Source organism: Rhopilema esculentum, chromosome 19 (genome assembly GCF_057945365.1).
Source record: "Rhopilema esculentum isolate cy_ngs chromosome 19, ASM5794536v1, whole genome shotgun sequence".
Classification (NCBI taxonomy): domain Eukaryota; kingdom Metazoa; phylum Cnidaria; class Scyphozoa; order Rhizostomeae; family Rhizostomatidae; genus Rhopilema; species Rhopilema esculentum.
Window position 1 is genome coordinate 4,268,080 of NC_142833.1, and position 26,337 is coordinate 4,294,416.

The following is a 26,337-nucleotide window of genomic DNA, read 5'->3' on the forward strand; positions in this document are numbered from 1 at the left end:
ACCCTAATTTTCAAATTGCTGGGCTAGATACATCATTATACAGGATATTATTTATCAAAGTTAATTCCTGTTGTCTAATTGCATCCCAATCAGGGACGGATTCAAGCTCTAAGACCCCCCCCCAAAGATTAGAGGGGGGGGGGGGGTCTTAGATAATGATTAGATTTTGTGCCACACCTTTTCAGTGAGTATGGAAACTGGTAAAAGCATCCATTTTTAAAATGTTGTTTTTAACTTCATGATAGAGTTGAATAAAGCAACTTTCATGCATCATTTTGTTACTACTGACTACCAAAAACTGCTTTTTCTGAATTGAAGCAAAATTTACTGAAGAAGACAAAAATAATGGGGAAGGGCTGTTGCACCCCCACAACTGCCAATCAATCCGTCTCTGATCCCAGTGTTGCAAACATAATGACCGTGAAAACACTGTCATGAAATAGTATACCAAGCTTCTGACCAATCATATTTAGTTTACCAGCTTGTTAGGCAGCTTCGTTTTTAATCAAAAGCTCTTGCTTTCTACATAAACATCATCAGTTTTGAATTACTACAAAAAATACATTGATACTAGGTAGTAACATGGGCCTAGCAGATGCAAAACACATAGGGGTCTAGGTATGGATTTTGTCCAAATTTTTTTGCTCCATTGAGATGTAACGTAATTGAGTCAAAATTGCCACAAATGTTGCCTGTCGGCTGAAGCCGAAAACCAATGACGAATTTTCTAGTATAGTAGAAACCCGCATAAAAGAACCTAGGTTTTTGTCTGGCAGCCTGAATAGGTTCTTAATTAACAGGCTGCTATTCTAAATTCCAGTCTAAAAGGTTCTTAACAAGGCTCTTATATACGTACAGGCCTTGCATACATTAACAATGTTTTCCACCGCAAGAATTATAATGGACACACTTAAACCAGCTTTTTTTTAATGTTTAATTTCAACCAATCTAATTAATTTGTGTTGTTAGATTTTCCAATTGGAATGCAACATACCATAACCTAATTTACCAAAAAACCCTTTTTTGTTACATATATTTATATATAAGAACCTTTCCAAATTGCAGCCTCTTGGGGGTTCTTGATTATGGGGTTTTAAAGTTTAAATTTCAGCCTCAATGTTCTTATAAAAATAGGTTCTTTTATGCGAGTTTCTACTGTAGAACTGTTTCATGGTTAAAATAGTCTTTCTTAAATAAAGCTCCTTTATTCTAATTTCCTAAACTATATTCATATGTGCATTGGTTGCACCTTCGATAGATAGAGCAGACAACTGTTTATCGTTTGAAACCTCATACTTTGGATAAAAATTTTGTACACTCTAGTTGACCAATTTGTGTTTTCAAACCACCATCTTCCTGAAATTTGATAAATATAAATTATTGTTAGTAAAGTTTTATGCATTTAAGAAAAAATTGATCGAGATGTTTCGGAGATTGTTTTTGTATAAAATTTTTCTGTTTATAAATTGAAACATGCATCCAGCTCATTGATTCATCAAGGTAGTTCTCGGTTGCCTGGGTTTGCGGGGAACAACGAAATTTGAAGAAATTTTTCGTTCATCGAGGGAACGAGTTCTCCACATTTGCTGAAAGAGATTTTCTTGAGAATGTTACACGGAATGAGGATTTTTTTAGCTACTGAATTGCGGAATACTCCATCGTTGTTTAAAAAAGTCATTGTCACATCTTTCATTTTCTGGTCAGCTGCATCTATCAACTGTGACATGGAATAAAATTGACCATCCCCCTGCTCTGGTGGATGGCCCTACAGATAGGTTTTGGTAACCAACAAAAATTCTTGTTTTTTTCCCGGTTTGTCATCGTGGAAATATGAAAAGTTATTAAGTAAGTACAATATTAATTTTTGGTAAGAAGCAAGGATAAAATATGGTTTTCACGGTTGTAAGCAGGGAGTCTCTTCATTGTGTAAAGTTTTAACGGCTGTAAGCAGGGAGTCTCTTCATTGTGTAAAGTTTTCACAACCAGCTAATCATATTGACAGATTCTCACAAAATTTCAGAATCCTGTGCTTTTTCAATTTCAATTGTCTGAGTTTCTTATAGAAAAAAATTAGTGTATGTGTACCACCCACGTAGCTGTAGATGTCGGCTAGAGTGGGCAAACTCGAGCAAGAACGATACCTTATGGAGGCAGGCTTTAGTTAGAATAAAAGAACAGACATATAACAAACAAATGTATTTGGACTAAAATAAGCTCACGGAGGTATAATTATGCCAAGTTTTCAAAATATCATTCGGAAAAACTGTAGCCAGAGAGGGCAAGTCGTTGTCAAAATTTTCATTTGGGGGGGGGGGGGGGGGGCAGAGCCCTCCTTGCCCCCTGCAGCTACGTGGCTAATGTGCACGCTATGTTCGAATTTTTTCGTGAGCTTCTGCGATTGAGAAATTCACCAACAAGCCTTCTTTTTGTGTAAGAAAGAATTGAATAACTCTTTTCATAGAAATTTTTGCTCCTAGTTACTAATCGCGTCAACTTCTTAATTGCCCTAGTAACAAGTAGTGTTATCGGACAATTTCGGCCCAAAAAATCAATCACATTGCTACAGAGCAAACTAAATGATTATTCTAAGAACATACCAAATCACAACTCCTTTCAAAACTAGCTTATAAACAAACAGACCCGTTGAAAACAAGATCCAGCTATTTCTCGTACAAGGGGCCTAAAAGCAGTGCGAAACAGAACTGGTTGATAACTTAGTTCTGTTGTGTTAGCACATGGATTATTCTTTGAGCGGTATGATTGAAGAGGACTGATCACGTGATATGGAGATCTATGCGTTGTGGGTTGGCTTAAAATCAAATTCAACAAGCAAATATTTCATGACACGTTGGTTTGACTGCTGTGAAACCAGAAGGGATTGAAAATCCAAAACAGATAAACACGGTAAGTTGCATAGATGGTAATCTGTTGAACTGTTACCCTGTGTCCTACTTCATCATCTTAGCTTTTAAGTTGTATCATTTAATCAACGTAGAATGATATTTCCCCTGGCTATTAGACAAGTTGGCCTAGCTAACATGATATATTTATCATTTTGATCGACCATTATATAAATGAAAATAATTTTGAATAATAATATTCAATCAATCAAAATTATAAACACGATTTGGATAATGTAACTTTTATACGCATTTTGTGTTCGATTCCGTTCCAAAATTTTACAGAACATCTAAATTTTCCGGCGAGAATTGGGATGATACTTACTATAAAAAACCATTGTCATTAGAAAAGGACTTTTTTATTTATTACACAAATATTTTTCGCCTTTTGAAACACACCTTTTATAAGAATACTATTTTTTTTGCTGAGGCTCATTAATCTCGGTTTTGTCATTTTGAGCCTAAAATTATTCTTATATGCGACAAAAGATGTAATTTCAGATGAAGATCAGAGTTCTAATCTCTGTTTTATGTGCTACGTCATCACAAAAACAAAACAAGAACAGAACAGAACAGAACAATAACTATCGAATAAAAATATAAAACAACTATAGCACGATTTCAACTCAGTCTATTTCATCAGCTGTTATCTAGTCTTCTATATCATCTGCAAACGAAAATCTCTATTTAGCAAGCTGTTCTTGTATTTTTATTATCTATGAATAAAATGTGTTTAGTTTTATTAGTTTGAATAAGCTATTCCTACATGAGAACGGAAACTCTCAGAGCAACGACAGAGAACTGAAATTCCCCCAAGGGCAACTGGGTCCAAACAACTTAATTCACAAACAAATAAATTCTTGATGAAGCTTTAGCCTTGCATTCTACCTTAATTAATCTTAAATTTCAGTGATATTGAGCCTTAATATTATTGCGGTCAATATTCTTAAAAAATTCTTATATTATTTTACTTTTTGTTAGTGGAAACAAAAAAGATATACCAGTCGCTGGAATTGCCAGTAACATAATTGGCGAAATGCCAACTAATATAATTGGCGAAAAACTGAGTTAGAAAGCTATATTTACTTCAGTGGAAAGGCCATGTCGTTGTTATAAATGTTAGAATTATTGTTGAATTGATTTTTCGCCGATTATTTTGTTTCTCTAACCATTTCAAATTTGTGCCTGTTTCAAGTTTTAACGAAAGTAAAACACCTCCACAGTTCGTGCTCCATTTAAAAAATGAATTCTCCGCGAATACAATTCTCAAAAATACAAATTTATTTTTGGCATTTTATTTTGTTCCGTACAAATCTCTAGGTATTCCCAAAAATCTAAGAATCTTCTTCGGAAAATTTCCCTCTCTAATGTCCCGGATTAACGTTGTTTCAAAAAAGGGAATCTACGTGAGACCCGAACCAAATGAAAGTGGAATAGACCCTGAAATAAATTCAATTCGCCATGAATTTAAGACCGCTTTAAAAGATGTCATGGAAAAACGTTTAACCATATCGCTTCAATTCTTGAATCATATCGCTTCAATTTAAAAATATTTCAAAACCGAAGAATCTTTGATGCACCGCCCGCTTTTTAAAATTGACCATACACAAAACAATGAATTGAAATACCGACGATGGTTGTTTAAAACACGCTACCACAGATGAGTAAGCCCTAGTCACAACTGTATTGATTATGCCAGCAATATGCATAACTGTGGGTACGAGGTTTTTAACATGCTTTCTCTATTGACTACTGGAGGATGCTATCACTGTATGTGTTTTTTTCTCTAGTTCTTGTTTTTTCATAACTTCTTTTATGCAATTCTCGGTTTCCGGTTGACGTCATCGTTTTGCATCAGACTTGTTCAGAAACGGATCTCAGATTTAAAATCGTCATGTTGAAATTAGTCTAAACTGGAAACTTCATTTCGTTTGTACTTCTCTGTAGCGAGTTACTACGTTTTGAATATTTAGATATTTATAAAGATTTTACCACTCCTGTAAAATGTACAGGAAGAGCGAAATTTTGAAAACGGCGTAATTCGCGGTCTGACTGCCCAAACGGCATGGAATTTTCGGTACAGACTAATTTTAACATGAATATTTCAATTCTATGATCCATTTTTGGCTAATGTGAAGAAAAAAGTTTAACAACACTAACTCGAAACCAAGAATAGTACCTATTGAATTATGGCGCTTCCAATCAACTTCGTCCTGAATAACCGTCCAGATAACCTTTCGCGATTGTACAGGCGATTTCAAAGTTGATTTGAAAAATCGTTTATATGTTATTTGAAATCAATGGGATACAAATTTTCTTAAGAAACACGCCATAAGAAATGAGTTTTAGATAATCAGTAAAAATTAAGAAACTTTTTTACACGAAGAAGGAAAAACATTCTAAGAAACAATTGAATTTAGAAACAACTCGAAACTCTGAAAATAAACGAAAACCCGTCAATATCCCTGGCTAGTTGGAAAAAAAGACCTTGGAAATACAGATAGAGTTCTAGAGTGATGACATCACAATCTTTTTTTAGAATTTTTGAATTTGGCTCCCATAGCCTGAAATAGCATCATGAAATACCTCTAAATATGCAAAATCATTAAAATGTGTTACGAATTGGCTGAGATATGGCCACATGTGTATTAGCTCTTTCCCCATCTATATTTTGGTCTCTGTTCATAACTTTATGAACAGAGCAAAAATAACAGTGATTCGTTAGCAAACTTCAAATCTTTCATTGACACTATCCCAACTGATTTTGGACATATTTGACTAATTTTGCATACCTGGAATTATTTCATGGTGATCTTTTATGTTATGTGGTTAAAATTCAAAAATAAGTTTTTGGTGACGTCACACTTTAGAACTCTATATAAAGAAATGTGGAGATGCGAAAACTATCTCTGAGAAAATTTTCGTTCGTAAATTCCCTAGCGTTAGCGATCTAATTTAGGACTGAATGTCTAATTTAGGACACCATAATTTAAAAACTCTAAAGAAAAATGTTCTATCTGTAAAAAATTGCTGAACTTAACAAACATTTTCCTTTTTCTTCGCCAGTGATATCAAGAAAACAAATATATGCCTAATGTTTGTGATGCAACTAGCAAAACGGGTAAATTGCGTTTGGCTTACATCACAGAAGCCATGAAAAATCGAATAAATTTATCTGGACGATAAAACACAAGGACCGTCTTTTTGACCATCTAAAAACATTCTTGAATTCAGTACATTTGTTTCTGTTGTTAGTTATGTTTGATTTGTAACATTTAACTTTCAGTAGCATATGTTCAGTAGCTTTCAGTTCAGAACCATTTTATAATGAAATAGCTTCCAGTGCATACAAGGCGTTTTTATCCAGGAGCTACCTTGAATTGGTGTACTTCTATTCTTTGGCAAACAACCTCATTCCAATTTTAACACAGCAAAATAAAAAATTTAAGCCTAAGAGGGAACTCAGAAATGTCTGTTTACCAAAAGGGACAGCCAGTGCTACCAATGCAGGTGGGGTGCATTTGGGTACAATATGGCAAACATTTTGCTATTTATTGTTTATATTAAATCATATCCTGGTACCTCAAAAAGTTGATAACAGCTCTGTTTCATTTTTGCCAGAATATAATCTCTCTACAAATATTTTTTTTGGATTAAGATGAATGACAGGATCATGTCAAGAACAGTAGGATGGTTTCTGCACAGGCTCCCTAAATCAACAGGTCAATGAAATAAGCAATAGGGCACCTTGATTTGATAGTAAATAAAATCAATTGGCCTATTTAACTTTTTCTAAGTATACAAAGTTGTTTTGCATGGCAGAAACATTTATTATTCTTTACATTTCAATTAAGAAAGTCAATACAGATGAGTACCTTATTTTGGTTTGCTGCAAATAAGCAAAAAGTATCTTCTTATCACAGTTAAAGTAACTTCGGATGATGAGGATGCAGCCATTTCATTCAAGAATCTAGAAGTGAGGTAGAAAATCCAGGTTATTTTGACAAATCACTTAAAAGTTTGCATTTTTGAGATAAAAATTCCACAAGCATTTAGCAAATATAAAAAAATTTCCAGCGTAAGATGGTGTTCATACTAGCTTTGAAAATTATTCAAGAACAGGAAATTTTACAAAGTAATGTCTGAAAACTAGCTCGGAAACCAAATCATATAGAGAGTTTTCAAAGGCACATCTCTTCCATTTTATATTAAGTGTATCTATTTTTCTATAATAATAACAACAATTTAGGGCTTTGGTGAGGTAAAAGTAGTGCTGTTGTTTATTTTCTGAATCTTTGTCTTAGTGGCGTTTCCTTTTCTCTTCTTATTTGAAACATCCCACTTATAATACAAATTAAAGACTCATTGCTAACAATGGGCCTTTGCGAGCGCAGCGACGGTCCAAACAATGGCTGTAATTTTCTACGGATTAACCAAAATTGATTTTAGACAGTCTAAAAATGCATTATGGGATGCTTACTTAGCGCAATGGCTCATTGTTAGGAATGAGTCTTTAAAGAGCTAATATTTCTAAGGTCGTTAGTTCAGCCTTAGACCAAAATTTTTGGTAATTTGTTGATGAATTTATTTATTTAATTCTCTCTTGACTGAAAGAAATTAGTACAGAAACATACTGCCGCTCAATATTTTTCAAGATTGGTTCATCTGGATGCTCTTTCACAAACTTTCTATATGATGACAATGAGCTCAGGTAGCCAAGGTAGTCAAGAAGGCTTGTTTTGGTGATTGACTGGAAATCATCTCTTCTAGAAAAAGAAATCAAAATCAATAAGCACTGACTGATCTATAGGACACCATAACAAGCTTTTTAATTTGGCTAATACCATAAAATTAAATGAAACAATAATAACACATCCATAATTCAACTAGGAAATAAGAACACTGCAATGCCGAAATAGCAGTCAATAGCAAAATGTCCTGTACTTAAGTTGAATTCAGTAATTCAATACACTTTTTGAAGACAGTTGTAGAACTCTGTTATGATTTCTGTTATGAAGTTTTCAATATTACCTTTCATTGTCCTCATAGGGTAATACAATATCTCTATAGCCATTGTCAACAGTCCTTCTCCGTTCATCCCAATAGTCCTTCAATGTCTCGAATGCAAACTGCAAAATAAAAAGAATTATAATGGACCATAAATTTTGTAAACGAAATCAAAGCACAGGCACTATGGAGCTTTGAGAAAAGTGGGGGGTCTAAAAAAAGTGGGGGGGGGGGCTAAAACTGTATAAAAAGAGGCTTTACTGGTATTTTATTACTTAATATTTGGCAATTGTTGCAAAAAGTCCCCTGCCCCCTGCTCTGCGGTGCCTGTAGCATTATAAAAAAAGAAAAATGGAATAGAAGCATTTAATCAAATGAAAAATATCTTTTATATCAGTTTTGTTTTGAGTTTGGTTCACAGGTCCCATTTGCTGACAAAGTCTATGGGCCTTTTTTCCAAAAAATGTTGAAAATCTGTCAGCTAAGCATTCTGAGATGTCAAAACACCTCGTTGGCAATTGAATTTTTGGCTAGATGGTATCACATTCCACAGGCCCCAAATGCTTTTATCATATTTCTTATCGAAAAAAAGTCAAAAGTTTGCTAACATAGCAAGAAAATATTCTGGATTTGACTTCAGGTGAAACAGCAAAAAGGAAGAAAAACAGCATTCTTGAGAATACTAATTATCTACAAATTGCAAGAGTGCATACAATTTCCTACTTAAAACAAAAAATGCTCAAATATGATACACATGAATACCTCACGTGCTATCCTGTTTAACGATGATTGTTCAAATTCATTGAAATGATGTGCAAAAACAGCTAGGCAACCTCCTGGCATCAATACCCTGTCAACTTCTTTGTAGAATTTTTCTTGATCAAGCCAGTGGAATGACTGGGCACAAAGTAACAATGATACTGTCTGATTTTCTACTGGTAAACTCTCAGCAGACCCGACAAGAAATTCCACATTATTATTTCCATTGGCTGTATTAGCCTACAAAAGAAGACATAAAACAATCAATCAATCTTGCCAAAAGATGTGATTAACTTTTTATATGACCTTGATTTTAAGCATAGGACTCAAGAAGCAACCCTGAAGTACAGCTCATGAAACTAGGAACCACTCTCAGTTGGGCCAGTCCCCTCTTGCGCAGGGAGCAAAGTTGGTTTACTTTAGAGCAGGATAGGAGATTTTTAATTATTTTCTTTTGCATTACTTGTATGATATTTGTCTATTTAAACTATCAAAATTGTTCTAGGGGGAAGGGGTGGAAGTAGTGATTTTTTTGGGAAAAGAAAGGAAAGATACAAAAAACAACGCGCATTGTTGGGTGTTCCAAGGATTTTTGATAGGCATGCTTATATGCCTATAAAGAAAACTATTTAGTGTCATTGATTGGAGTTTGGGAATCTGTGAAATGCCACATTCTACCACCAAAACTATATTTGTTAACACAACAAGTGCGTTTTGATAATCAACAAAAAGTTGCCTATACATGGCGGGGAAGCGTTAGGGGGGGGGAGAGGTTGAATTGGAAATAATAAGTGGGGGCGATTATTCAGTTCTCTGACTCCAAATGAGGGTGACTCAAGGAAAGCAATCAGTACAGTATGTACGTCTCACCTCCTTTATTTGTGCAGAACTGACATCCAGACCAATAACATTCTGAAAGTATGGCGCAAACATCTGGGAACTTTGCCCAGATCCGCAGCCAACATCAACAGCTAGAGGGAGGAGCTCATGGCGATCCAGGGAAACTTGTCGCTTGCAGAAGGATACGATGAATTCTGCCATGCTCTGCGGGTGTAGAGGCCTGAACTTCTTGTAAACATTTGCATGATCGCTTTCCTCAAATAGTCTGGTAGACATTTTGCGCACTAAACATAGCAAGCCTTTCGTCATTTGGAAACAAGCTTCCTAATTTACCAAACAGCCAATTGATATACCATAAGTATCTAAAGATAGGGGTAGCATAGTATAGTCTATGATTTGCATAGACGACGACCTCTACGCTCGGCTGGACCCTAAAACCCTTTTACGGCCCTCTAATCCAGATTCCAGGTACAACTTGTGCCCAGGTACAACCCAGTAACTAATTAATTAACACTTTGATTAATTAGTTACTAAATTGGCAAACCAGTCTTCTCGGTCTACCTAGTCCAAGTATGAGAACAAAAGCAAAGTAATTTGATTGGACCATTAAACAATGGGTTATGCACCCAGGGTCATAGACCAGTTTAAACAGGTTTGACGAGGTCTGCAAGTTAACTGTGTCAGACCTCTCCTTCCTCAGTAAGGGTGTACAACAATAGAAGGACGATAAATCGCCGGTGCGTAAAACCAAAGTTTTCATAGCCTCGTGAAGTTTTTCTGCCCGTGAACATCAACTCCTGAAAGGTGAGAGTCTTTGTGGATTTTCTTTTGGTATTTACAACAAAGCATGTGGTTTAATAAACTGTTATAAAACGAAGATAGCATTGATTTATAAAATAAGGCCTAGCTTTATGACATAACTTTTGTTTGAGTTCATTGATTCTGGTGACGTGTGGAATCGGGTTATATCTAGTTGAAGTGGATATTAAGGCAACATCAAAATAATTAGGATTTTGATTTTGTCATTAATTTGGTTTGAAAATGTAGTATGGTCTATCTGTCTATATGGCTCAGTGTTTATCCGTTTGTTATTTAAACCAGGATTTGATTCCTAGTTATTCTGCTGTGATAACATTGACCTCGTAGCTTTGGCTGTTGAAGTCGAGGTCTCTGAATCGTAAAGAATGACTGCTTTAGAAGTCGATTGTGTGAGAATGCCTTGAAACTTCAGGTAAAGAAGCTGTCATCCGAGAATGGTCCGAGAAAGAATCACATGAGAAATAAATGATTATCGGATAAAAGCGATCAAATTGCACTCAGTAAGATTTGAAAACAGATCGACGATCCATTTGAGATAGGATCGGATTACTTATGGAGAACATTTTTGAAGATTGAAAAAAAACCCTTGACAGGCACCGCGGAGAAGGGGGGGCTAGGGGGGCTTTAGCCAAATATTAAGTATCAAACTACCAGATAGGCCTCTTTTTACATGGTTTTAGCCCCCCCCATTTTTTAGACCCCCCACTTTTCTCAACGCTCCGCGGTGCCTGCTTGAGATGTATTAAATTGTTTTATAAAATAGAGAAAAAAGTCAATGTATTTTTGTGTCTGCCAGACTGATTTTTGGCCTGTCAATTTATGTTTAAATTTTTAGCTTACTTTCGGTGTCTAACCGACGTTAAAATGGGACGCAAAGTTCTTTAGTATGCTGTTTCCAACATTTCGTGCAATTTTCAATTTTTTTTGTAATTTTTAATCATTTAAGCATTTTAGGGATAGGGATGATGTCTTGAAACACTTGCAATGTCTGAAAGGTTTCTATCGACCTAATGTTTGAAAATCAAAGCCCAAATTTTCTGACATGATGTGGGTGGTTGAGGGGTGCGTGTGGGGGTCAAAAGTCACGCCACTGTATTAATCAATGCTGTTACCATTTTGGAAAGAGATGGAACCTGCATGTTTTTTTCTTATCATATGCAATCATTGATTTATTTGTGATTCAATTTAGTTGCGTTCATATAAAATATTTATAGATGATCAATGAAACAAAATTTCCACGATTCTAAGAATTAAAATCATTGAAGTAGTTTGAGGAAAGGACTGACATAAAGCAAAAGTAGCCTTCTATATTGGAAACTTTAAAATTATTCTCTTATTTGATTTGGTGTCATTTTGATAAAAAAGTCACATGTCACACAAATATTAAATTGTGGGAATTAAAATACAGGCTGCAAAGAAAGAATCAGACATTAATGATCTCTGTCTTGAAGTTTTCTTAGAATTCTTCTCTGTTGTAAACAAAGCATATATATAAATGTTAGTTGGGAAGTTTGCTGAATTCTCTCTCTTCTCGCTCACAGAAAACTGGCAAGCTTTCCAATGCTAGACAGAAACCTACCATGGCAGCCTGTGTGGATTACCCTTGTGGAGATGTCTACTTAAGGCTGCAAGCTGGGTGCAGCTCACTGCTAGAGAAAATAAACCAATATTTGACATCATCAGACAAATTTTTCTCACTTGAGTTCTATCCACCACGTACTCGAAATGGAACTTGTAACCTGCTTGAAAAGTGTGACAGATTTGTTGAAGGAAGTCCGCTGTTCTGTGATGTAACTTGTGACATGAAAGATTATGATTGTGATGAAGTTAAAAACAACAATGCTATTACACTAGCATCTGCAACTCAGGAACTTTTTGGTGTTGAAACAATGCTTCAGCTGGACTGTGCAAGGCTAACAGAATGTAAAGCACAAGAAATTCTGAAACAAGCTCAATGTTTAGGTCTTAAAAATGTTCTTGCAATGAAAGAGGGTATGTAAATTTTTATTTCACTTAGATCTGCTGTTCTGAGAACTTCCTTAAATAGTAGGCATGTAATTTTTTGTAAAATGCAAACATGAAAATTTTTACACCTTTCAGCACTGGATTTGAGTTATAAAGCTATTATATAATTGATATTTGTTCTTATACAAACTGTATTTTTATATTTTATATGTATTTGTATTTTTGATGTCTCTTTGTTCTTAATGAAGATTTTTACTTCTAAAGCAGTTCTTTATCCCAAGAAATGACATATAGATATTTGTTTTGTAGCTCCCAAGAGCAAAGAGGATGAAATTCGCTCCACTAGTTCATATGTAGATTTCAAAAATACTGTTGATCTTGTTCGCTTTATCAAGAAATGCTTTGGAGATTATTTTACCATTTGTGTTGCGGGTACGTTGATGTCTGAAGTTCACTTCTACTTTTTTGTAATTGAATATTATTTAGTAACTAGCAAGATTTGCTTTGAAAGATCTTTGATTTTTTATCTTAACTGTTTGCTAGTCATAGATATTATTTTGCCTTCCTTTGCAAAGAGAATAAAGATCAGGTTCAGATCCTTCACTAAACAAGTCAATGATTTTGACATGATCAAATTGTGCTTTTGGGTATGACATTCAGCACCAAAATGATAAGTTGGTGAATTGATATCAATGGATGTTGATGATGACATGGCATTGTTTGCTGTTAGTTACAGGGTATTGTGTAGCATTAGAAGTAGTAAGGTCTGGGACGTCTTTTCCCCCCAAAGCCCAGCAGAGGCTTAGCTCTAATTTAAAAGAAAAATTGAAAAATTATAAGTATTTGATGTAGAGTAACTTTTTTATCTTTTGTGAATTGTGACATATAGAAAATAGGGAGTCAACTTTGGAAGGAATGGGACTTTAAAGACATGTTTTCCTGTTCTTTCCCTTTTCAGAGAGTGCAAAATAGGTTTGATGGGTTTGGGGATGGGTATTTTTTTGGCAGCCGTGATACAGGCTATAAAATTTGGTGCTAGTAGGATAAAGGAGAGCCAAAGGGAAGCTGGGTTGAAATTCATGAAAATGTATAATAGGTTCCAAGATATTCCAAATTGGGTTTGGGTTAGGATCGTGATTAAGGTATCCTAAGGTATCCTCTCACCATTGTACTGAAATGTGCCTTAAATAATGTTTTGTGTTATCATACAGTTCTGAAATGTTAAATTTTATTGCAATTTCTTCAAATGGTAGGTAATTTCATTGATTTTAGGCTACCCATCAACATATGATAATGATGAGTATTATGAAGAAAGTCTCCAGCATTTGGAAGCAGAGATCAAAGAGGGAGCAGATTTTATTATCACTCAGATGGTTTTTGATGCTACAATGCTCATCTCCTTCATTAAAAGATGCAGGGCCATGGACATCAATGTTCCCATTATTCCAGGAATATTTCCAATACAGGTACATATAGGGAATTGTGTGCTGGCACTTTTCTATGATGGTTTCTATTATATGTTCTGAGCTGTGATGTATTGCTCATTCATAAGGCATCATCGCAAAATTTCGACCACCTTAAAATTGCAACAAAACTTTAGTCATATGCAGTAGGGTCAAAGTGCTGCCAAAAATACATATATATCCCAAACATGTTGTAAAAAAAATTTCGACCACCTTAAAATTGCAACAAAACTTTAGTCATATGCAGTAGGGACAAAGTGCTGCCAAAAATACATATATATCCCAAACATGTTGTAAAAAACAAGCAAGAGCAACTAGCGCATTTTAATTTTTAATAAACTAGTATTTTTTAGTTCATTGGTTTTCAACAAACAATTGATTCATCATGTGATATTTATAGAAAAATTGGGAAAGCTCTCGATCATGGCTCTTTTTTCAGCACCAGTCAAGTTTCCCTGCTCTGAAGTAGTTGCTGCTCACATTGTCGTTGAACAATCAAGGAAATGCCACCAGTGTTAAGAGCCTTGCTGCTTCCAAAAGCAGAACTGGTCCAACAAGCACTTCAAATTTATCTGGGCCCATCAAAAGTGGGATGAAACACCCTCAAGCGAATATACAGGTTAAAAATAGATCAAATCAAGACCTTAACCAAGACAACCTGCCAAATCTCCCAGTCCCAACCTCTAAACAATGTCATCGATATCCACGCTCATAGGCTCTTGCACCCTTGCTTGCTTTAACCTTCTTCATACTGGAACATAATCCTTTTAGAAATCTCTCTTTTTTTGTAGAGCTATTCCTGTATAAAACAGTTAGCCAAGGAGTCAAGTATCACTATACCACAAAGAGTTATGAATGTTCTGAATCCCATCAAAGGCAATGATGAAGCTGTGTTGAAGTACGGAACATTCCTTACAGTTCAGCTTTGCAAGGCATTGCTTGAGACTGCACTGGTTTGTGGTCTTCATTTCTACACACTTAATCGTGAAACAGCAACTACAGATATACTCAAACAATTGGGCCTTTGGAAAGAGGAACGAATACAAAGACGTGTCCTACCTTGGCAGCAGTGTGAAGAAAACCAAGAAAGGGCAATGTCAGAAACTGTACGACCAATTTTTTGGGCCTTGAGGCCAGAAAGTTATGTTTTTAGAACTTCGCAATGGGATGAGTTTCCAAATGGACGATGGGGCGATTCAACTTGTTCTTCCTTTGGTAGATTTAGTGATTATCATTTATTTTTTGCAAAGAACAGAGACAGACTGCCTGAGCTAAAGAGAATGTGGGGTGAAGCTATTGAGAATGAAGAAGATGTTAGGGATGTTTTTGTTTCTTATTTATCTGGAATGACAAACAAAGCTGGCGTCAAGGTACGTTGTTCTGCTTCCTGACAGAACATAATCTGATAGCAAAATATCTATCTTATCGTTTAAGTCAAAGGTCAGGGTTAATTCCAATGAACTTCAATAGACGTTAGAAACATTATCTTTTAGGTATCAGCAGGTGATTCTCACGAAGAAAGTAAATTATAACTCCTTATCTTTAATTATATATGTAAAGTGTTTTACTAGAATTTCGAATATTATCATCTGTTTAAACTGCTCGGTCATGTTAGTTCTTAGGTGGACATTTTGTTGTCTTTCCTTGATAAAAAAGTATACGCTGTCTCTTATTTTCCTCAGGTAACTACGATCCCTTGGGCAGAAGACGACCTTGCTCAAGAGACCCATGTGATTCGTGAACGGCTTGTTCATCTCAACAGGAATGGAATCCTCACGATCAACAGCCAACCCAATGTCAATTGTCTTCCATCTTCGGATAAAGTATTTGGTTGGGGAGGCCCTGGAGGATACGTCTTCCAAAAGGTAAACACTTGAATGTGTTTCAGCAAACTTTGCGTAGTAGGTGAGTCAGCGAATTTTCTTCTTCCAGTTCAAGTACACTGTTGCAGAAAAGGTATGTAATCGGAAATGGAGAAAGATAAGTCTCTTTTGAAGTAAATTTTATGTTCCAAAGAAAGGCAGTTCATAAGAAATAGTAGTTAGAGCAGCTTCAACGCTTCTAAAACCAGGAACGCAAAAAAACGATAGTACAAGGTGTGTGATCTCTTGTCGGATATGCTTTCAACAGTACTGGAACAATTTTTACAACAAATGCTCACAGAGAGAGAAAAATCTGCCTTTGGCATGAACCTTGCCCAATAAACTCAATCACAATTTCATTCTGGACCGGTCGTCTTAAAGACTCATTGCTAAGAATGAGCCATTGCGCTACGCAAGCATCCCATAATGCATTTTCAGACAGTCTGAAATCAATTGTGGTTAATAATCTCTAGAAGTTTTCTGCCATTGTTTGGAGCGTTGCCACGCTCGCAAAGGCCCATTGTTAGCAATGAGTCTTTAAAGCTTTTGGGAACGTGCAACATCTCCTGCACCCTCTTGATTGGCTTCTCTGCAAGAGCACCGGAGCCACGGGGCAGCACGGGGACAGCGAAGTGCCCTTTTCAAGAAATTGATTTTCAAGCAATACTAATTCATATAAATATTTTGAACAGTCAAGGCATCAATAATGTTTTAGATTCAACCAAAGGCGTAAGAACTGGGGGGGGGGGGCACAGTAGGCATGTACCCCCTTTTTCCAAAATTCAGTTTACCTGCCCCTTTGCAGCTCACCGAGTTCCTCTTTTTGCCAACTGCATAACCAAAAAGTGCCTTTGAATTGCTTAGGTGCAATACGAAATGAGCAAAGGGGTGACCTTTTGAGGCGATGATCTAACACGTTTATTTTCGATCTGCTTCTAGAAACACTGAAAAACAAGCTCACAATAAGGGTTACCGAAAGGTGGTGGCGATGGAAAATTGGCCATGGGCCTTGAGGTTTAGGGTGCTCTCGAGGTTTCCAGTTTGTGGAAGCAATTAGTAAGACATAACTTTTACAACTTTTTTAATCTTTGCAAGAAGGTAACTGCAAAAAATATACTGACATGAATTTTTAGGTAATCTAAAGGGCATGGTCGCCAAAAATTGTCTTCGTAGTGATTCTGCCGCAAAGGCCTACAAAACCGCCCGGCGACGCAACACACAACTAAGCCAGAAAATGATATCGTTGTAGCCAGGCTTCATGTAACAGCCTGTTTTACAATAATGAATATGTTTCTTTTTCTTTGTCAAATAAATTGAGCCAAATATGGAACTCATTCAATTGTTGATTGAATGAGTTCCACATTTCATCGTTTCATTGTATAGTCTGCAAGGAATACGTATGCAACATCAGTTATATTTGATTTAAATTATATTTAGTGTTGGTAATTTGAATTGGTTGGCTTTATTTAGCTTGAATATACAGCTAACAATAAAACAATAATAATGCTTAATATAACAATAAATTTATTTAGCTAGCTACAGATTGTACCAACTTTAAATTAAAAAAAAAAACAGTATGTTCAGAGTAGTTACATCAAAAAGTTATATCAAGCCCTGTAAATTGTCATCAGAACAAAGTTTTGTTTTTGTGTAAGGTAGGACTGGGCCCAGCCCCCCCCCTTGATGGTTGATGTTGGGGTAAAAGGAATTTCGAGAATGAAGTTTGACTGTAGTCTTGATTCCAATGTATTTTATGTTCTTGTATTTCCTACGGTCTTTGGGGCGTAGCAACGCAAAATTTTCCTTGGGGCTACGCTCCTAGACCACCGACCCTCTCTCCTTTGACAGGGCCTTCACCTATAGCCAGGCTTCGTCATTGGCTAAACGACGATTCCCGATCCGTTTCATTAGCAAACTTTGACACCCCCAGGGTGCCCTTTCTGCAGTTCCTGCCCCCGCCACATCATGAAGCTTCCGGCGCCTCTGCTTCTCTGTCCCTATTGTTATCTTGGAAAAATTTTTGTCTAAAATACATTGTTGTTTGAACTCCCCTTTTTATCCTAAAGGCCTGTTTATATGAAAAAAAATCATCCCACCTTCCAGCCTGTGAACTGAGAGGTGAGATCCCACCATCCTTCAGAATCCTTTGTATTTTCGTCTTGCTTTTATATGGCAAACGAGCCCACCCGGCTAGGTGAGAGGTGGGATCTCCGTTGGGTGGGATGAATTTCTCCAATATAAACACTGGAAGGTGGGATAAAGCTGGAAGGTGGGATTGAATTTTCATTTAAATGCCATAAAGTTTCGTCCGGCTGGAAGGTAAGATGATTCTCTCCAGATACAGATGGAAGGTGGGATAGAATCTCCATGTAAACATTCGATGATTTTGTCCCACCTGCCATGTTATAGGCTGAGAGGTGGGATACATTTGCACATATAAACAGGCCATAAATGTACTATGCTTGTCGAATCTTGTGCTTCCCCGTTATAGTCCTCGAAAGGCCCTTAATAATGGTCTTTTCATTCCATTTTGTGGTTCTAATAAATGTATTAACCGAATCAATTATTTTACTTCAAAATACTCTGATTAATAACTAAAAGTCCTTTCATATCAAATATTGACCAAACCAGTTTTCATTCGTGGATTGATTTGAGGTTATAAAATTAGTATAAAGTCCGTGTAGGAATTTATTTTTCTTTTTCTTAAACTTGGGTTGTTCACAATCCCATGTTAACATTCCATGTTCTCAATTTTATGAAAAAGATAAATAGGAAATATATTTATAATGAATATTTTTATCAACTTTATGATGAATTTTTTGTACATGAAGTATTTATTGTACACGAGTTTGTTGAATTCCGGATTTTGGGCGTTAACTCTTGTTTGATAGATTGATTTTAGGCAATGGAAATTTTTATTATTCCATTCGTTTAACCACTGAGCCACCATTACTTCTTGGTTGTAGAATGGACATATTCACTTTCCATCTCACAGTTTAAATATTCTCATTTTAGGCTTACCTGGAATTCTTCGCAAATAAAGAAGATTCTCTGAATCTGCTGACAGTGCTAGAAGATCATCCAACGGTTAATTACCATATCGTTAATAAACAGGTATGCCTTGATTTCTCTACAAACAGATACCAAATGGAAGGTGTGGCAACATAGATATCTTTAGAACAGAAGCAGTATTTTCCTGAAAGATTTTACTGTCAAAAGCAATCTTGGTAGGGCCAAGTAGGCTACCGGGCTTCAAAGTGCACATTGAACAATACGCACCCTAAAATTTTACTGTGATTTATGCATTTTTGACAGAAAACTCATTGAATCGTATTTGTCTACTGAAAATCGTATGCTTTAAGTTTTTCATGTAATGGAAGAATTGTAATTTGACACTATGTATTTATGTTCACAGAAACTAGAAAATTTATTTTACTATGCCTTTATATTGATGTCCCACAAAATAATCTCGCCGCATTATTACTCTGCTCGTTTACATTCTGCTTAATCTTGGGCTTAAAGTCTTAAAGTGACGTAATTGTAATTTACCTTTGTCATTAAGCATTTTTTCTTAGGGCAACGAGAATTACACGAACACGAATAAGGAATCTCCGAATGCTGTCACTTGGGGCGTTTTTACTGGAAGGTCAATCATTCAACCAACGGTGGTAGATCCATTGGCATTTTTTGTTTGGAAAGTAAGAAGAATTAACCTTTTACGAAATTGCATTACTAGGGCAACTTGATTTGTTAATTTATCTAATGCATGGGGTTATATACTTAATATTTTGTAGATCACATGGTTTCTAGAGACAAATGATTTCTAGAAATGCCTCTTCGATAGTAGAACAATTGACAGCAGCTAAGAATTTTTACTCCTAGAACCTGATCAAAATACTATTAAAAAGTGAAATATAATGCAGAACTTCAATAAAAATTTAATGTATTTTGTGAGAGTAAGAAAGCCACTGACATCTTTACCGGTCGGCAGTAGACCAATTCGCCAAATATCTGGGTTCATCAGTACTGATAGATAGAATTAAAGAAGACCTAAACCTAGCCCAGGTCATGCCAATGGCATGCAAGTTGGAAATGTGTAAACGGGCTTTGTAACGTCTGATTTCCACAAGGCGAATTTCGCACCGAATTCATTGCGAATTCGCTTCGAAATTGTCTTTGATTGCCACGAAACTGCGAATTCGCTGCGAAATTATATAATAATTTCCGCCAAAACTCAACTTTAAGGCGCCCATTTTCAGAATTGCACGCATGACAAATGTTCCAAGATTGTTTTCTTACAAATCAAGCTAATTTTCCATGCTTTGACTGGTTATTAGGTGCTGCGAAATATTTCGCCGAGAAAAAGTAGAACTCTTTCCTATTTTCTTGCGAATTCGCTGCGAAATCAAAAATCAAAACTGCGCATGCCTTGATGCCTTCATCAGCGATTTCGCCGCGAATTCGCTGCTAAATTCGCCTCGTGGAAATCAGCCTTAACGTCTGAAAGTTTTAAAAGATATTCTTCTTTGATTTTTGTTTACATGCCAACATGATTTGTCTTTGCACTAGGATGAGGCATTTGAGCTGTGGATGCAACAATGGGGAAGACTCTATCCACCAGGATCCAAATCACGAGAGATTATCAAAGGATTCCAGGACAGTTATTACCTTGTTAATCTGGTTGATAATGACTTTATCAAAGGCAACTGCCTCTTTGATATTGTAGACAAGGTGATATCAATGCGAAAAGCCGCTTATGATGTTGTTTCATGATATTTAATATTCAGAATCAAATTTTTGTATGTATAACTGTGTAAATTTGGTATTGCTTAAAGCTGTACTATTTTTTTCGACAATGTGACAAGATGAACAACGTCAGAAAACAAAGTGCTCAAAGTGATGCATTTGGACGTTTCATAATGTTTTATCTATTTCATGCTTGTCTCATTGCTTGAAAAGAAAAAGTAATCTGTGTTTGTGAAGACTACTTGTTTGTCTTTATAAATGTTAATTGTAAATGTTTGTACACATTTGTTTTGAACAATATTGCTTAAAACGACGTTTTGTGTCTATATTTCAATTTCTACGACAAAAATTAATGCCGCACGGAACATGCTTAAAGGGTTTTTTAAATAGTTTGTGAAGACAATTACCAGTAAAGATGCATTCGAATTTTCCAAAATTGGGACTCTCATGTATGTCATAAAAATTATCTTGTCAAAGGCAATCGGGTACACATGGTTATAAAACAGAATTTGAGATGTACCGCACTTGGCAGGGCGGATCCCTGTATATGTGCTATGTTGGTTTGTAACAGGTCCCCAGATGTTGTCACGGAATTTTATCAAGTAACACAGTTGTCAGTAAGGAAAACCTCTATAAGGAAACTAAAAATGAGAATTGGGCTTGTTACACTCATTTAGAAGTGCACGGCTGTCCAGTATAATTAATTCTTTTTGCTATATAGTGCATCATGTATTCTTGGAGTATTTCACTTTCTTCGGGATATTTGGAAGTATTTTGCAGGATACACGTGGAAAACATTAAGTGTTTTTGAAGTTTCGATTATCTTAAGGGTATCTTTGAAGTAGTGTCCAGGTAACATGTAAAAGTGTATAGTCGAGCATCAATGACAACTCTATGGCAATGATCCTCGCTAGCAGTTGAAGTTTATGGTCCTTGCTGCCTAAAAAATATATCTGCCTCGACTGTAGCTGAGCAGTGGCCACATGCGCAGTGGCATAGCGATGAGGTATCATAGGTCCGGCGAAGAAGAATTTTTGTTAATTGTGATATTGTAAATGTATGTAATCTTTTGTTTGTGAATCGCATGCAAGGAGGAGTATAAGCGGACATTTATTTTCATGACACAGCTGCGAATGAAATAGCCTTTATCTTGCATGGCCTGCAGAGAAAATATCAGATTGCATTGATCTTCAAGGCTTACCTAGTTTGTTGCTTGGTAGTGTCCCAAAAGCATCTGATTTTTTCTTCTTTATGAGTTTCATTTCGCCATTGATCGAATTTGCTGATAATTGACAGCAACGTCATAAACCAAACAGATGATGTTAAAAGCACATCACACTTTTTGTTCTAAACACACAAACTTTTACTATACTCAACCAATATTATTTCACTTCGATATACAATGGCTAGAATTTCAATGCACATTGAATTAAAATTAAAGCTGGCTGTTCTTTCTCTCAAGTCTTCACTGCTTCTTCTTCTTGTTTGCCTTTTCCTTTTTAGGGAAGTCAGCAAGTTTTGCCACTTCCTTTACAACTGGAGCGCCGCGCTCTTTCCAGTATTTCTTGCACGCCTTTTCAACTATCTTTACATGTTTCGATCGTGCTGCAACTCCCTCTTTGTAAAGTGTTTCCATCACATATGCTTTGTTGTGTTCAACAGAAACTGACATTCTGTAAAGCAATTTTAGCAACGTTTAGATATTTCTCTGACAATGGCTGATTCTGTCCGTGTCAATTGAATCTTTAACACATTTTTATGAATGTTACTGTTAACTTGCCTGTTTTCTAGTCTTGATATAGACAAAGCTGTGCACGTTATGTAGTATACAGTAGGTTTCCGTGAATAAAAAACCCCCTTATATAAGAAACAGGCCTCGTTCTCTTCAAAAGGGGCTCCTTTTATAAGAAACAGTTTTAGGCCTTCAAAAGGGGCTCCTTTTATAAGAAACAGTTTTAGGCCTTAAAGCAAAATGTTTCTTATTTTCAGGTTTGTCATAGTTTATTCCCGAATGCCAAGTAAGGAAGTGTAATTGAAAAATGCTAAGTACTTGCAGAATGCAATACAGCACTTTTCAATCATTACACTACACATAGAAATACATGTTTGATGACACTCATTTTGCTATACTTGTTTAACCCAAAGGAATGGTGAAATGGTAAAATGTTCTTTATGCTCAAAAAGAGGTTTTAGGATGAGAAATTTGAAGAAATTGCACAAAGAGCACTGAAAATACTGACATGATTGGCATGAATATCATTACTCTGACCTTTGTTTGATAAGTTAAATTTCTGTTTGGTTGTATTGGAATAATTTTAAAAACATTTTAACATTTTCAGAGCATTTCTATTTGAAAGATATACAGGAACAAAGCAATACGACGACGAGAATCCAATGTAACGAAATAAAATTTTCAAAATAAATTAAATTTAAAGAATATACTAATATTTCGCCCCGGCATACAGGGCTTCAGCAGAGTAAATAAAACGAACGAGAGTGAATTTTATTTCGTGACATTGGATTCTCGTCGTCGTATTGCTTTGTTCCTGTATATCTTTCATAACAACACCTACATTTCTATTTGGTTGAATCTGATTAAAACAAGTTAAAAATTTTCTGGAAACCAAAAGTTATTTCCTGTATTTTCCAATGAATTATTGATCTTAAATGCATAACGCATTTTAATGATATTAGAACATTGTACTGTGCAGTATATATTTTACACCACTGCCAGTAATGTTCTAAACACATGCATGAACGGTACATTCACATAGCTTGACTTGACTTGGTCTAACTTGATGGTACTTATGTGTAAGGAACCTTATTATGAAAAGGTCTCTTTAACTAAGAAACTTTCTGAGGCTTCAATTTAAAAAGTGGTTTCTTATTTGCGGTGACCTTCTGTAAAGCAAGACGGTTTTAAATCGCACGCAACTCTGAGTGTCATGCTCTCCGACCACTAGAAAATTATCTATGATTCTGTTACAAAATATATATTTTATATATTACAGTCTTTGAGTATTCGATCTACATTTATGCCAAAGGAAAGAAAGGGTCTGCTGTCATCTACAAAGGATGATCGAAAAGTTGGGACATTTTATATGCATATATTTGGGTATTTGAAAAATTGTTTTAAATGCAAAAAAGTTTCAGAAAATAGTACAGGTCAGTTATTAGTAGAAAATATTTGCTTTGAAGTGTGTGTCTAATTATTTTGTGCCAAATCCAGACAGCATCAAAACTTGTTGTGACAACAATTACAAAATCATTGGGCAGGTAAGGTCTTCTTTAAATTTAGGAGTTTTGGAATCTGTTTACATCAAAACAGATGATCCCGACTTCTGTAGACAGAAAGAGTTTGTTTTCACTATCGGACTCTTCAACTAGGTGAGAGGTTAGCAGGCACTGATTGGTATAAAACGAAAGAATTAATCAAACGCGTCTTTCTTCCTCTCTCGTTGTTTTTCGAGCCACACCTAAGTTTAAATTTTTTGCTCAATTTTGATTGTTATCTGACTTTTATACTCTTAAGAATGTTGGACGAAAAGTGCTTTTGTATCCTCTGTTTCCGCTATATCGTCTTTTCCTCTATAAAATGGAGTGAAGTGGGTTGTGTCAGAAAACCCTTTACACATTCTTGTCTTGTTGGTTCCGTGACCCATTCAGTTTATTTAGCTTCCGTTCGCTTATATGCTTCATTCAGTTCTTCAGTTATAGTTTTCGATCAGTAAACTAGAGTTCTAAAGCTACGAATTAAGTAACTAACAACCGAAAGTATTTTGTAACACCTTCGAGATATATTTTATAAAAAGATGCATGAAATACCTTCTGTTGTAGATGAACTGCCCTGTTACTTCATCTTTGACGCGAACTCGTAAACTCTCCGAGAAATCATCCCTAGAGCCTCCCAACTTAGACAGTTTGAGTTCACCTCCCTTTTCCTTTGTGAAATCTGCTTCAGCGAGAGTTTTCTTCGTAACGCCGACCTCATCACCACTGGCCTCTTCCTCTTCATCTGTTGATCGCTTTCTCAATCTCTCTTCGCAGGAGACGGTGAATTCCTGCCACAGGACATCGACAACTTTGCATATATCTACCGTAGATATATGTTGAACTCGTTGTTCGCAGGCTAAACCCATGCCAGTTTTGAGTTGTTCACTGAAATCCTTTGCAACATTCTTTATAGACTGATCAATATTAAGCCCTTTTATGGCATCCTTCTCATTTTGAATTTTCAAAAGTTGCAAAGAAGCCAAATGCATTAGTTGAAAGGCAGTATACATATTCAGCATCTTGGGGACTCCCTGTTCTGCTAGCCATTCTACGTTGGCTGAACCAGCTATCAAGGCATCCTTCAGTGAGGCTAAACATCGTGTCAGCTCCTTCCCTGTGTTCTCTTCCGTGCACCTTACTAGAACCATTCGATACTTTTTCAGCTCTAGCTCGATAACTTCTAATTTTCCCTGCGAAAAGTCTTCAGCAAACCAGGTTTTCGTTTCTTCAATAACCTTAGGCCATATTGAATCTTGCTTCTTATCAGTTAAGTAGGTTTTCATTATAAGATCCACAGTTTCGTTGAAGGACAGCATTCCCATAACGGCAGGCATCGATTTTTGATAAAGTTCAACTAGGCTTGCTTTGCTCGTTTTCTCAGAAACGGAATTCTTTACTTCCGTGTTCCCAATATCTACTGACCTTGTATTAACTAAAATGGCACCAGCCATAAAGAGGCAAAATTTTACAACAACCTTTTCCATGTTGCTTATCAGAAAAGTGGAAGCCAAACAGCCGTGATTTATTCACTGTTGCTTAAGAGGACTAGCTACATTCTTCTGATAACATGCGCGAAATGCTGAAGACGAACTTGTTTAAGCGCGTGGTCACAAACAGTATTGTTTTGCGAACACCTCGTCACTGGGTCCATATTAGAACACCTGTAATTTGGCACAACCATTGGAACGCAAAGCGTGACAACATGCGAAATGAAATTTCAAGTATTCTCATCGGACATTTTGTGATTACAGTTTCGATAATGTAGCCAAATTCTCGTTGTCGAGTTTTTGTTTTCTGCTTTGTTTCGTTTTGCTAAGATGAATTGTGAAGGGCATGGGTTAGTGCTTATGAAGCCTTTAAAAGCAAAGTTCAGAGAATTGATCCACTTCTTCATTTTACTCAAACTAGCGGGGGTTTTGTTGCTTGCGGGGACTGTTTGTAAATGTAAGTTTGTTAACATCGGGGTAATTATGCTGGGTTGTATCCTGTAAATAAAGTTGCGGCTGTGTTGTTTCTTTTTTTTCCTCTCAAATGATTTTATTTGCAGAATGAGTAATTCGAAGCGATAAAAACTGCTCTAGGTTGATCAAATTTATAACACACGAGCAAGCATTCTCCTAAGGACACGCGTCAAATGTTTGCACAAAAAGAGCTGCAGCCTGCAGTCTTGCAAGATATGCCGTCAGGCATTATGAGATAGTGCCCCTGTGATATGTCGAAAAAAGCCGGTATGAATTCGTTAGGCATCAATAATTGAAGCACAAATCAAGCATTGCCCCTCCCATCTATTTGAAATAGGCGGAGCAGAGATTTAAATATGACCTTGAGGATCTGATCTCTTTTCTTATTCCCTGCATGCTTCTAAAGACGTGTTGAAGAAACTTTTTGTATGCCAATCAAACAAACCTCATTATCCATGTTCTGATATGCTTTTTCATCCAGCCAGGCCAATTAAATTACACACGTGCTTCAACTGTAAACAAGGCTAGCTAGTCACTCTTTTATTACACAGAGGTGTAAGCCAGTGCAGAACTGACGACCCAGTTTCGCTCTGTTTATTCACCCAAAACAGGTAAAGTAACTACTTTTATACTTTGAAAATGTGAATAAAGTGTCTTTGTTAAGAGTATGCTACACAAATCTCGCATAATGTATTCAGAATTTGCTTCATGCAGAATCTGTTATTCCCAATAATAGTTTGCA

At 36.1% G+C, this 26,337-nt stretch overlaps 3 protein-coding genes across 5 annotated transcripts; 1 reads left to right on the forward strand and 2 right to left on the reverse strand.

Annotated features, from left to right (window-relative positions):
• Positions 1–57: 57 nt before the first annotated feature.
• Positions 58–9,965, reverse strand: LOC135688569 (putative methyltransferase DDB_G0268948). 2 transcript variants are annotated; one of them, XM_065205481.2, is made up of 6 exons: positions 9,537–9,965; positions 8,670–8,906; positions 7,932–8,029; positions 7,535–7,663; positions 6,776–6,870; positions 58–6,328 (listed from the first exon to the last, which is right to left on the reverse strand). In XM_065205481.2, exons 1-5 carry the CDS (start codon positions 9,813–9,815, stop codon positions 6,777–6,779), a joined length of 837 nt encoding a protein of 278 aa, XP_065061553.2. In that variant the 5' UTR covers positions 9,816–9,965; the 3' UTR covers positions 58–6,328; position 6,776. The 2 variants fall into 2 exon arrangements, with proteins under 2 accessions (XP_065061553.2, XP_065061552.2); XM_065205480.2 differs by having other exon boundaries at positions 7,535–7,666; positions 9,537–9,963.
• Positions 2,646–20,674, forward strand: LOC135688553 (methylenetetrahydrofolate reductase (NADPH)). 2 transcript variants are annotated; one of them, XM_065205456.2, is made up of 9 exons: positions 2,646–2,904; positions 11,867–12,317; positions 12,600–12,722; positions 13,563–13,756; positions 14,545–15,123; positions 15,436–15,618; positions 18,631–18,729; positions 19,191–19,313; positions 20,185–20,674. In XM_065205456.2, the coding sequence occupies exons 2-9, from the start codon at positions 11,906–11,908 to the stop codon at positions 20,386–20,388; spliced, it is 1,917 nt and encodes a 638-aa protein (XP_065061528.1). In that variant the 5' UTR covers positions 2,646–2,904; positions 11,867–11,905; the 3' UTR covers positions 20,389–20,674. The 2 variants fall into 2 exon arrangements, with proteins under 2 accessions (XP_065061528.1, XP_065061527.1); XM_065205455.2 differs by lacking the exon at positions 2,646–2,904 and adding an exon at positions 10,161–10,310.
• LOC135688557 (uncharacterized) lies at positions 20,164–25,201 on the reverse strand. The gene is made up of 2 exons (XM_065205464.2): positions 24,187–25,201; positions 20,164–22,034 (listed from the first exon to the last, which is right to left on the reverse strand). The coding sequence occupies exons 1-2, from the start codon at positions 25,116–25,118 to the stop codon at positions 21,827–21,829; spliced, it is 1,140 nt and encodes a 379-aa protein (XP_065061536.2). The 5' UTR covers positions 25,119–25,201; the 3' UTR covers positions 20,164–21,826.
• Positions 25,202–26,337: the final 1,136 nt, after the last annotated feature.